An 11,912-nucleotide genomic window follows, 5' to 3' on the forward strand; every position below is an offset into this window, starting at 1 on the left:
ACTAAGCAAACCACAAACCAGTCGAGGAAAGGATTCTGGAATTCCTAACACAAATTACCTTGATTTCTTCTATTGCGCAAGAAAACTTTACTAACAAGGCACGAAAAGGATGCGAAACACATCGACCCTGTTACAGAAGTCTTGTTTTTTTTTTGGTTTTGCGCTAAGACAAAATCATGGATTACCAACTGACCCCTTCATGTACGTAACTAAGAAATTTCCTTCTCGTGGTAAGCTTACTCAATACCATTTTCCGTCTTCATTTGGTGCAGATATTCAATGATTCATAAACATTAAGACAACAGAAACAATATTAACAAGCTAATCAACATCAAAGTAATTGTCTAATGCAGTGCGAAGGCACCTCATTGTAATCTACAAGTAGAGCCGCGTATTTCTTCAGGTACCTTCATAAATCCCCGAACAACAGCGTAATCTAATCACGCCACCTATTTTTGTGCCGCTTTAGACTGTGGCTCTATTCACCATATACAAATGATAAATTTGTAATAATTCAACTCGTTCGTCGCTCCCTATTATTAGCGTCCATGTGTGGAAATTGACAGAATTATTATGATGGATTTTTTGTAGCGCAGTTAGGATTTACTATTAAAAGTTAATTTACGGAAATATATTTTTTCGCGTTACTCACATGCGCGGGTTGTTTGAAAATTCGTTGTAACTCCCCATCGTGATTACCATGCCCTGAGCGAGCCCCAATGAAATCAGCACTTGCTCGGCGGCTTTCTGCCAAACCTGCGGTAAGAAACAGTGCAATGGAAAACTGAATGCCTTCGAATGCGCGTCTAAGATCAACAGTTCAAGGAACAGTGCCTCTTTTTGACAGAAGAATCGCGACTGTCCAGCTGATATTAACAGAATGTAGTTGCTCCTAAATGTTAACAACTAACACGTGTGGGTTTTAAGACAGACGTGAGGGAATAATAAATGACTGAAAACATGCAGCGTAACCGTATACGTAATTATACACGCATGCGATAATAAACCGCATGATGACTGAGGGCGCCCCTCAGTCATCATGAACTAATACAAACTCGCCCAAATTTTTACTTTACTGAATAAACCCTATTCTGAACTTTAGACATGAACTGGAAATGTAAATTAGTGACGATCAATGGTTCACATATTGAACTGCGTCGTTGGAAGGACATGAACTACCATATTAAGGGGCCTTCGGTTTATGAGTTTATTCTGCGGACTTAAAAATGCGCTTAAATTGCTCTAAGGAAGTGGAGGCTGGCTTTTACTTTTTTTGAAAATGACGAAGCGATAGTCGAAAGTAACATGAATTAGGTATATTCCAAAAGGTCCATCTTCTTTGCAGGAGTTCAATGGAACGGACGAGCTGAAAACACTGCCAACTATAGCCTTGACTACGACCTGATAGAACTCTTGAGCTGCACGGATGTCCCCACTCTAGCGCGCCTGTTCTAGTTCATTCCTTATGGCGCTAGGGAGGGAACACATGAGCGGCGTGGCGCTAGTCAGCACATGTTCGCTTTCTTCAACTTCAGCGCTCATGGTGATGTTTTTGCCAGCGCATAACACTCATATCGTGTAATTATTTTGCATAAATGCGAAATACCTTGAAAATAAAATATTGCGGAATTCTTTGCATTTGTATAGACGCCTACGGAGACGGCATCATGTACGCCGTCCTGCATCACAGAAGTCTGCGGCTTCACACGTTAGTCAACAACTATAAAATGAATACTTAACAGCACTGGATAGTTCCCTTATGCTTCTGTCTAAGTTTACGAAAACAGACACATGTATACCGGCAGTTCGTCACAGAATGCGGGTGTTCTCACTCCAACCCCGTCCAAAAGGCCGCAGAGATAGCATACGAACATGCTATACAAGCGACACCAGCGGCGAGAGGCTGAACGAGAGTTGGCGCACGCTCTCCTTAAGAAGCCCAGCTGTCTGTATAGGTCAGGAGTTCTAGTAGGTCGTACGCTTGATGTCATGGTTGTCTGCGCCCTTCTCTCAGTCATGCTGTTAGGTGTTCATTACAGCGCGAAAAAATCCGCGCCAACGAGACAAACTTTAAGTTTCTCTGCAACGTTCACACCCGACCGACAGAGCTTTCATGATGTCCTATAGACGTTACATGTCAGCGCAGACACACCTACCGTGGAAAGACCGGGAACTGGACTACAACAGCTCTACATTTCACCTCGTATTCGAGAAGTCTCCTCCACTTCGGTAGCAGGTAGTAGGCAATGCCAAAGCTGACGCCGGTGAGAGTCGTGCCCCGGATGAGTAAGGCCACCATCACGAGTAAAGACACGAGGACAATCAAGAAGGCTACCTGGGTCGAGTGAGGAAAAATACACATTTAATGAACACATTGAAACAAAACAACCGGAGCGATGGTAGGATGGAAACTGGTCTAGGTGGCGCGGTTCTATTAAGCATGCGATCGTATCAACTTTTCCGCCCTACTGAAGTAGAATACACTCGCTCGTAGTTCGAAATAAGCTAGAAGTTCGACGGTGTTCACTTGAAAAAAGGCGGTTGCGGGGGGGGGGGGGGGGGGGTGCCGTTACTCGTTCAGAAAGCTCTCCCTGGTCCGATTTGTCATTGCATCCTTCCTTTGCATCCTTCCTCAAATAGAAAGGACAGCCGTGTTTATTGGCGGCACAGTCTCCAAACTATGAAATCATTAATCTATTTCGGATAATTATGCGAGACTATGCAGTTGTAACAGCCGACACTATACGATAACAGTTTCTTTGCTTTTTGTATCCACGTGAAATATTTCCCGCAAACTTTTATGACCTTTAAATGAATCACTGGACTAGAAATTGTTCAGCAGGACACGCAATTAGCGCAGCAAGGCCCCGGGAAATTGATCATCAACAAAACTTCAAATAGGGAAACTAGATGAAGGAAAATATTAAAGGTTTAATCCAAGGGTTTCTCGGGTTATTTAGCAAGAAACAGTAACAGCTGCCTAACGACCATGGGCACCGAATAAAACTGCGTGGAAAAGATGACATGTTCGACAGCCAGAAGCGGTGACAATATGGCTGATTGGACTAAAGAGTAGTACATATTTGGCCGGGAAAACCTTTTTGCGTGTGCACAACGCTTAAAGAAACGAAAAGAATAACACAGGACAGAGAGAACTAGTTCTTTTCTTTCCTTCAAACGTTGTACGCACGCAAAAGAGCTTTTCCTTGCCACATAGAAGTAGTGATAACATCATACTTATACATTAATGGGTTCTCCCGAATTGCAAAGGGAGGCGAGGTTTAAGACGTTATCTGCATCTTGAGAAGATTCTGCACTGTGATGTTAGTATATGTTAGATAGTAGATGGGCTCCAAGGAAACGAACCTTTCCGGAAGATCGGATTCCTCTGCATACGGCAATGAAGACGACAAACCAGGCCACAAGAAGCGCGACGAATAGGTCGGCCTGGGCACCACCAGGTTCGGTAATTCCCGAGCTAAGGCCCAGGAATCGCTTGCTTTTACATACGTAAAAATGAAAAAGAAGAAATGTAAGAATTGCAGCGAGCTTGCTTAGGTGACACCGTCTTGCGTGGATAGCGTGAGCCTCTCATGCCGTGCACCGGCAACAGTAGCCAAATGTAACGAACACTATTCGACAACAGTCGACATTAGCCAGCATTAGGCAATAGTTAGGGAACATAAACCAAAATTATTTACTGCTGCTATCATGTTACCATGGACCTCCCACTTTTCACCCACATTTCCTAACAGCTTCTAATTGAGTTTTTTGCCTAATGAATTTGGAAATTATTATGAATAATATATTTATTCTCATAATTTATAATTCGTCCTCGTTAGGCGCTTCCAACGGCAGCACTCACTACCGCGGCGCCAGACGCTCTTCAGATGTCTATACACTTTGAAAACCACAATAATTTTCTTCAAAATCTTGCTGCTCATCACTCTGCTCAATTTTACAGAAATGGAACTCCCAGCGTACCAACATGCGTAGAACGCGGGAGAAAGTGCGTTATCTTTACCTTGCACATGTGATGGTGGCCAATAGTTCGACAAAAGCACACGTGTTCCGACTAGGTGGAAAACATCGGATGTGTGATATCGGTGTCACAGGGGCACTTTTGATGGCGGTCAGGAACAATCCGGATAAGCTCAATTCAGATCAGGTGCTGCTAAACGGGTCACTTTTGAGCGCGAACCGGGATGAAGACGACCGCGATCTGCGCATTGCTATCTGGCCCGTGATCGCGATTTGGCTGTCGTCTGTGCCAAACTCGATCCGGATTAGGCTGCACCGCGTAGTAGCGACGAACTTGTTGATCGCGATCAAGAAGTTCGATCCGGATCGGCACTGATCGCGATCAAAAGTGCCCGTGTGACGCCGGTGTAAGAGACTGAAATGCACTTACTAGAAGAACTGCTCCATCGAGGTCTCGTTCGCATTCTTGCATCCCTTGTATCTGGACTCGAATTCGTCACGAGGCACCATGATGACCACGGAGCCGTTGTTGATGGCGACCGCGTCACTTTCGGTGGAGTTTACGCGACCGAAAAGAATTAGCAGAGATTCGTTGGCTTCCTTACAGGATTTCTGTGTTTGAAAGAGAATACGTAGAAAACAAATAGAGCAGGAATTAGCGCAAGATAATAGTGAAAGTCAGGCTATTTCTACGCGATCTATCTATTCGCGCATATTGTGCAACCCAGTCACCCTAATTGTGTTATTCTGCCGTGTTGACGAGGTGATGTGTAAGTACATGTCAAAGAGCTTTGTGGCAGAACAGTGGACAAAAAGGGGCGAAGAACACACAGGAAAGAACGCTGCATGTTCTTCGTCTCATTTCCTGCACTCTTCTGCCAAAATGTTCACCTAGAACCCCCATGTCAAAGGGCATTTGGGCTCAGCCGCAACGTACACTGAGGCCGGTGACAATCTCGAGCAAGAATTTTTCCTTAGCTTACTCTGGCTATAAGATCAGGTATACTGTGGGTAGTTTGTTTCTCACACAACCACCAAATAGAATCCACGAGACTGTTCGGCTCTGCAAATTGTTGAATATGCCCCCTTCGGAAACATATATGGTAAGATCTACTCTGTACCGCTTAGAAGGGCAACCTGTCTACAGAACACGCTCGTGACAGTGGGCCGGTTAGCACTTTGACGTCAAAGAAGGCACGTCGCCGTGCCACTCGATGTCGCTTGGTCCGTCACACACGTTGACATCGACGTCAGAGCCGCTGCCTCCATGGTAACGTATCCGCTACATTTTAGTAGACATTATAACCATGCTAAAATAATCGAGAGCCGGAAAGAAGGCAGAAAAACCGCACTGTAATAAAAAAAGTTCGAGAGCTGCTACCCTGATACTATTAGCGAGCATTCTCGGCACTGGTTCCGGTCATATCGAGGATACAGGTCTGACAGGTATAGTATCCGAAACTTAGCACCTTATAAATCTGTGTTTGAAAATGCGTTAATGGGCAGATTCAAATATGACGGCTATTAGCGAATTACAATATGTTCAATACATTTGTTACGGCGCTGGTTACTTTGGAAGCTTGCTAGTTAATTTGTTGGTTTTTTTTTCTATTTGCTACAGGGAAATACACTGTAGGGCCTTACGTCCCATACCGTACTATTATTTGAGGCGCAGCGCAGTGGGGGACGCCAGACTAATTTGGACTAACTGCGGTTCTTTAATGAGCACCCAAATCAAAGTGCCCGAGTGTGTACCCCCCACCCCCTCCAAACCCAGCCGCAGTAATGGCCGGGAATCAAAACAGCGTCATCGCGTTTAGAAACGCCAGACCGTATAGTCCGTAAGCCATAACGGAGGGCAAACCGTGTGAGTCGTTCGGTGACGTTGGTAGTAATCTTTGTTTCTGTACATTTCCTGTTGTAACTGCTTGTAATTCGTCCACGACTGTCGCAAAGGACTTCGTTTGGCAATGAGCGTTGATGACCGAGTCGCCTGTGGACGAGGTGCTTTTGTTATTACAGCGGGAGATTCAGGATTTCTGCGGAATTCGTAGGCTTGAAGCGACCAGGAATCGTTTAACAAAGAACGTCTCTGCAGCAAGCGTTTCGACAAGTGCCTTACACTCGTCCAAACGTTGGTTACGGTGAAATATTCCATTCACCGATTTCTAATTGTTTCGTTACTTACGAATACCGATCCTTGAACGAAGCAGTACTCGTTCGTCCATTCCGGGTTGCACGTGGTCCAGGGCTGCACTTTCCACAAGGAGTAGTAGAAGTAGGCGAGCGCGTAGGACGAAATCACATTGTAGTAGATGCTCGTGAGGAAGACGGTGTACATCATGACCACGGGCACGCCTGTGCAAATTTCAGAGCGTTTTTGGTGGTTACGTTCTGGGTTCAAGTTTTATTGTACACGCCCGTCGTCATCAGAAAACAATGACAGAAGAACGGCAGGCAATTTACGTCATCATCACCAAAACAGATGTCGTAGTGAGGGTTCGATCCTCTGCCCCACTTCCACAACTACCTCCCCAAAGGCTAGAACGCTAAGCATTGCGCCAGTGCAGCAGCAGGGCGACAGTGATGGGACCGCAGGCTTCAACATCTATCAATACTGATAACTTTGTCCCCCCCCCTCCCGCCAAAAAATTCTGAGATAACGCCACGACTTTGCTACCGAGATAAGATTAAACTCAGCGAAGCCTCCGAAAGCACTTAACGCTATAGCGAACTTGGTGGATGGCTCCGAAGCGTCTGCATCGTTGAGCCTGAAGCAGTCAGGCCATGTGCCGCCATGTTAGGCTATCAATCATTTTCTGTTCATCTGGGTAACAAAACTTGGCGGAAGACATACTAAAAAAACAAAAACAAAGAAAAAGAAACGCGCCTGTCCGTAAATGCAAACCACTGTTCTTTAGTCAATACACTGCTTCGTTCTTTTTGCCTTTCTTCTCAAAGGAACAAGCGCTCTCTATTTTTCGTACCGGAGCTGTACGTTCCCCGTTATGTGGACAGAAACTATTGGAGGCTATATGCTAGGGGTCCGTGTATTGCGCGATGTCAGTATACGTTAAAGAACTCCAGTAACACATTTCACGCTATTTGTTGGCTGTTCATCATCACAAGGCAAAAACAGCGCACACTTCACGTAGACAGACACAAGGAATGTTTGCCTTCGTGATGTGTGCGCTGTTTTTTACTTTCTGATCAGGAACTCCAGGTGGTCGAAATTTCCCGGAGCCCTCCACCACGGTATGTCTCATAGCCTGCATTCATTTAGTAGTTAAACCGCATAAACCAACATGAATAAAAACGGCCGTGGAAGAGCCCCTCTTTAGTAACTACGCACGTAATAATTTGCCACCTAATTACCCTCTTTGTCCTTTATACATGTGCCTGTTATATATGAACTAATAATAATAATAATAATAATAATAATAATAATAATAATAATAATAATAATAATAATAATAATAATAATAATAATAATAATAATAATAATAATAATAATAATAATAATAATAATAGTGATAATAATAATAAGTACATTGAGCAAGCGGCACGCATGCGAAGGACTTGATGGCAGAGGAGCTGCAGAACTGTCCCATAATGAGCTCCAAGAAGTACATGGGACGTCCGAGCACCGTGAGCAGGAGCACATATGGCACCAGGAACGCAGCTGCATAAGCGTGAAGATCACACACAGTGGTAAACGGGGCAAAATGATAAGTGTTCGAAGATTTCCAGGCCATCACCTGTTCTGTCGTTAGTAATGTATGAGTATACTTTCATTTGCTTATTACTTTAAAGCTTAATCATGCTCAGAAACCGCGGACGGTAGTTTGTGGGTGGTTGCCACAAACCTTGTCTATTCTGCGAATGTTAAGATGCTCAATTTATTAACGCGAAAGCATTTCCTGGCTAGGTTGGCGAAAGCGCGCACACGAGGGGCATCCGCAAAAGCCGTGTCCTCAAAGCACGTGACCTCTACCACCAGAACTGACGACAAGCAGGCGTCGCAGCAGCGCAACTCCGCGCGCACTCGACTACGCCACTGCAACCACTTGCAGCCTTGGCGTAGGGGAGGGGAATCCCCGAAGAAGGGGGAGGGGGATTCCCTGCTCGAAGAAGCGAAGGAAGGCACAAAGGAATAGTCAAGGTTCTGACGTCTGCAACATGTGGGCACAGACGTAGCATCATGAAAGAGAGCCGCCGTATCAGTAGGCCTCCAGAACAATCCGGCAACACCACTTTAAGCACCCCGCCATAACAACCACCAAGCCAAAAGAAACGCTTCATGTTTCATCTCATAGAAAAACTCACAGGGGCCCTTTTGCGTTCACCTAAGACGACTAGAAGGCGAAAGTTATCTTCTACTTCTTCATCTCAGTCGATGTACTAGTCCCTCCACCCCCACCCCCTCCCCTCTGAAAGCTTTCTACAGCGAAGGTGGTTTTGAAGAGCCTCCAGGATCGTAGGCATTGCAAGATTTGCACACCACACACGGCTTTGCAATGCCTCCAAGATCGGCCCCCCTTTGACCAAGCGACGATGTCTTTTGATGGCTGCATCATGAGACATCACGCTATGTGACGTCACAACGCCGGCATGATAACGTCAAGATGGCGTCACAAATTTCGACGATCTGTGACGTCATAATGACGTCATCACGTGATTATTTTTCGCATCACTTGCGTTGATGTCGACGCCGCCGATGGTCAATTTTCGCGTTTGATTTTCTTTTGCAAATTTACTACTCCGCTGCAGACAAGCAGGAGATATTTGACGGATGAAAGGATTTCGACTCGCCACGTACCGCCTCCGTTCTTGTAGATGAGGTACGGGAACCTCCAGATATTCCCGAGGCCGAGGGAAAGAGAGAGGCACGAGAGAATGGACTCGATCTTGTAACCCCACTTGTCCCGCGGCTCGGCAGCTTCCGCAGCTTCCATGATTCCCTAGAGCTGCGGTCGAAAAAGAAGATAGAATTAGCACGGTCAACCCACGTCTACGTGTCATAATTAACCACTCACCGGCTGTCACTATATATAGCGTAAACGCTCACGTCGCACTGACCGAAGGTACTATTCTGGACACTGTCAAGTTCATTATGCTAGCACAACAGCGCTAAAAAGGACAAGTACCAAGAAAGACACGATACAGGCGCTGAACTCTCAACTAAAAGTTATTCGAAGGTATATGAAGATATATAAAGCTGCCGACCTATTATAGTCACATGAGAAACCATTGCATCTACGCAGCAGAGTAATCAGGGTCAATAAAAATACCTAATCATGTCAAAGAGATACACATCTGTCATGAAGCCGAAAAGAAGAAGGAAATCCACAACAATAAAAAAAAACATACGTGACAGTCCAAAATATGATACACATTAACGCGGCAGGTTTAAATCCAGGTGGCTAACTTCATTGTCCCCAATCGAAACAGACGGTTTACTCACGCAATCTTCCCCCTCCCTTTCAATGTAAAACGCTTCCATTACCTCTCTAGTGCATTTGTCCGGCTGACCAAACAAGAACGTGGTTTTCACTGCCCTCAGCGGGCAGCCACATTCCCTACATTGAGCTGGCAGGTGCAAAACCCCAGATGCTTGGATAAGTGTTCTTTTAATCTAACATTGACGCACCACCCGATTTGTCCTATATACCCCCCCTCCCCCGCGCGCATGATAATGGAACCCTATACACAATGCATGAGTTGCAGCGAACATATCTCTTATTTGTTTTTTATTCGGACAGTGCCTTATTCAGCGCCTTTGTCGTGTATTCCTATGTCTTTTTCTTTTTTAGCCCTATTGCTCTTGCATAATCAATTACCACTAACTAGCCCAACTATCTCTTCTAGTACTGTCAAATTCGTAATGTTGTCAGCTCTGATTAGTCCAGAGCGCAACTACGTACCTTTCTGATTGACATAAAATTCCGCCATTAAAGATTTTGACAACATGGCGGAATTCGACAGTGCCTGGAATAGGACCCCGGCACTCACTCACGTTAATACAGAGTTTTAGTGCTGGGTACCCAAGCGCTTGGGGCCCCAAGGGCTTGGGTACACGCGAAGTTGCGTACCCAAGCAGACACGCCTTATAGTGGCGCGTACCCAACCGCAAGCCGCACGAAGGTCACACGCGCACGCAGCGCCATAGCGTCTAGTCGCGTATGGATTGATTTGTGTTATTTTACAATTTAAAATGTTAAACTAAGCATAGATAACGGCGTGAAATGAATTGCTTCCAATACAATATTCTTAATTAATATGGCAAACTTGTAAACCCGAGAAAAAAAAAAGTTTTTTTTGCACGTGTCGAAGTTGCGACTGCAGCCGCTGCCGTAGCCCGACAACGACATACAAGCGGAGAAACTATGGCGGGTGATCGGCGTCGTCTTTTCCCGTGTACCTACCGTTCATTTACATTAACTGTGCGGTTTCATTAGCGTCTTATAGTCTGTCCGGTATTCCGCTATCGCAAAGGCGTAGCATGTGCCGTAGCTGCCGCCTCGTGAAATTGCGCCAGCTCTGAGCGAAAAAAAAAAGAAAACAAACAAACACGTAATCTATGTCCACCAAGATTCCGGGAGAGCCCATCCTCTCGCTAAGCCTACAGCATCGATCATTTGAGTATGGCTCTCGAAAAATGGTGCCGAACGGACACGAATACTTTGCTGTGGAAGCTTAAGGACATTAATGTAAAGCAAGTACTAAGAGCATTGGTTCGGAGCTGACGAACTACAGAGCGCCCGACGGCCACTTAATAAATTAAAGGCGGACGTGTCCTGCTAGGGACAGCTGATCTCTACTAGGAGGCCAGTGGTGGCAGCGTTGTTTATGTCCGCGCGCACGCACGACCCCTGCGACCCGGGCATGCATGCTTTTATGCTTTTGGGGCTTCGCGCATGCGCCGTACCGCCGCCCCAACGTCCTGGGTGCGCAAGCCGCTTGGGTACCCAGCACTAAAACTCTCTAATGAAAACACCTTCTAACAGAGGCGTAGGTTTTCCACTTGCCCGGGCGAGCGGGACAGAGGGAAGTCAGAAATAACTGCGTACTGAAGGTGGCACAGGAAATAAATCTGTTGTTAAGGTCAGAACTTCTAGCTGTTTCCGAAGTGCATCTATGCATGGTTCATTGCAGCCGTGTACTACAGGTGTAAAACAAAATGCATCTGGTGTATAGCCCCCTCGGCTATTATTGGGGTTGCAAAGGTATCTGGCCCGGGGGGGGGGGGGGAGGTAGGACAGGAACGGAATACTTGTACCCCTCTTGGACAAGTTCGGAGGGGAGGGGGGCAATGCTGTAACGTCGTGGTGGGCATGTACCTAGCTTATACTGCAAGAGCTTATTAACCGCTCACATCATCTTATAACGTTACCGCACGGAGCGAGAAACTAGCGCAGCTAAAACATTTCCGTATCGTGGCACGCTGACACTGTAAGGGCAATACTGTCGCCTAAATGGTACCGTATTACCGGTGCTGATAGAAAAACCGTACTATTTCGAAGTTACCATTGCAGCTCTTGATTTCAGTGGTATTTCTGTTGCTGTTCTAGTCGCCTACTCACTAGCGTAAGCAAAAATCTGTTCGCATGTAACAAATGACTCTGGTCTCCTACTAAGACAGGCAGCTCGTACAGAAGGCTTTCTGTTTGAATCGCCAGAAGCAGAATTTCCGTACCTTGTGAAGCTTGCGAGAACCGATTCCTTCGTTCTTCTTGTTATCGTTTTTTATCGCTGGATAAGACCCGCTACAGGGGGGGGGGGTGTTGATCAAGGAAGAGGCGCTTTTACGATTCTCTTTACTACCTTAACGTTAAAGATTAGCTAGCTAGTAATGCTATTATATAATAAAATACAAAAGTTGAAATGCATAAACGAGAATAAAGGTGAGATTAATATGGAGGTTAAATAAT

At 45.7% G+C, this 11,912-nt stretch overlaps 1 protein-coding gene and 1 long non-coding RNA gene across 2 annotated transcripts; both read right to left on the bottom strand.

Annotated features, from left to right (window-relative positions):
- Nucleotides 1–648: 648 nt before the first annotated feature.
- On the bottom strand, nt 649–2,331 carry LOC125760091 (uncharacterized). Its single transcript, XR_007417754.1, has 2 exons — nt 2,201–2,331; nt 649–756 (listed from the first exon to the last, which is right to left on the bottom strand). It is a non-coding gene; the product is annotated as an uncharacterized LOC125760091 (long non-coding RNA).
- Nucleotides 2,332–2,952: 621 nt separating this feature from the next.
- Nucleotides 2,953–8,936, bottom strand: LOC119406323 (sodium- and chloride-dependent glycine transporter 2). Its single transcript, XM_049420048.1, has 6 exons — nt 8,801–8,936; nt 7,532–7,663; nt 6,170–6,339; nt 4,412–4,593; nt 3,367–3,499; nt 2,953–3,006 (listed from the first exon to the last, which is right to left on the bottom strand). Exons 1-6 carry the CDS (start codon nt 8,934–8,936, stop codon nt 2,953–2,955), a joined length of 807 nt encoding a protein of 268 aa, XP_049276005.1.
- Between the last annotated feature and the right edge of the window lie 2,976 nt (nt 8,937–11,912).

The sequence above is a fragment of the Rhipicephalus sanguineus genome, chromosome 10 (genome assembly GCF_013339695.2).
Source record: "Rhipicephalus sanguineus isolate Rsan-2018 chromosome 10, BIME_Rsan_1.4, whole genome shotgun sequence".
In the NCBI taxonomy this organism is placed as follows: Eukaryota; Metazoa; Arthropoda; class Arachnida; order Ixodida; family Ixodidae; genus Rhipicephalus; species Rhipicephalus sanguineus.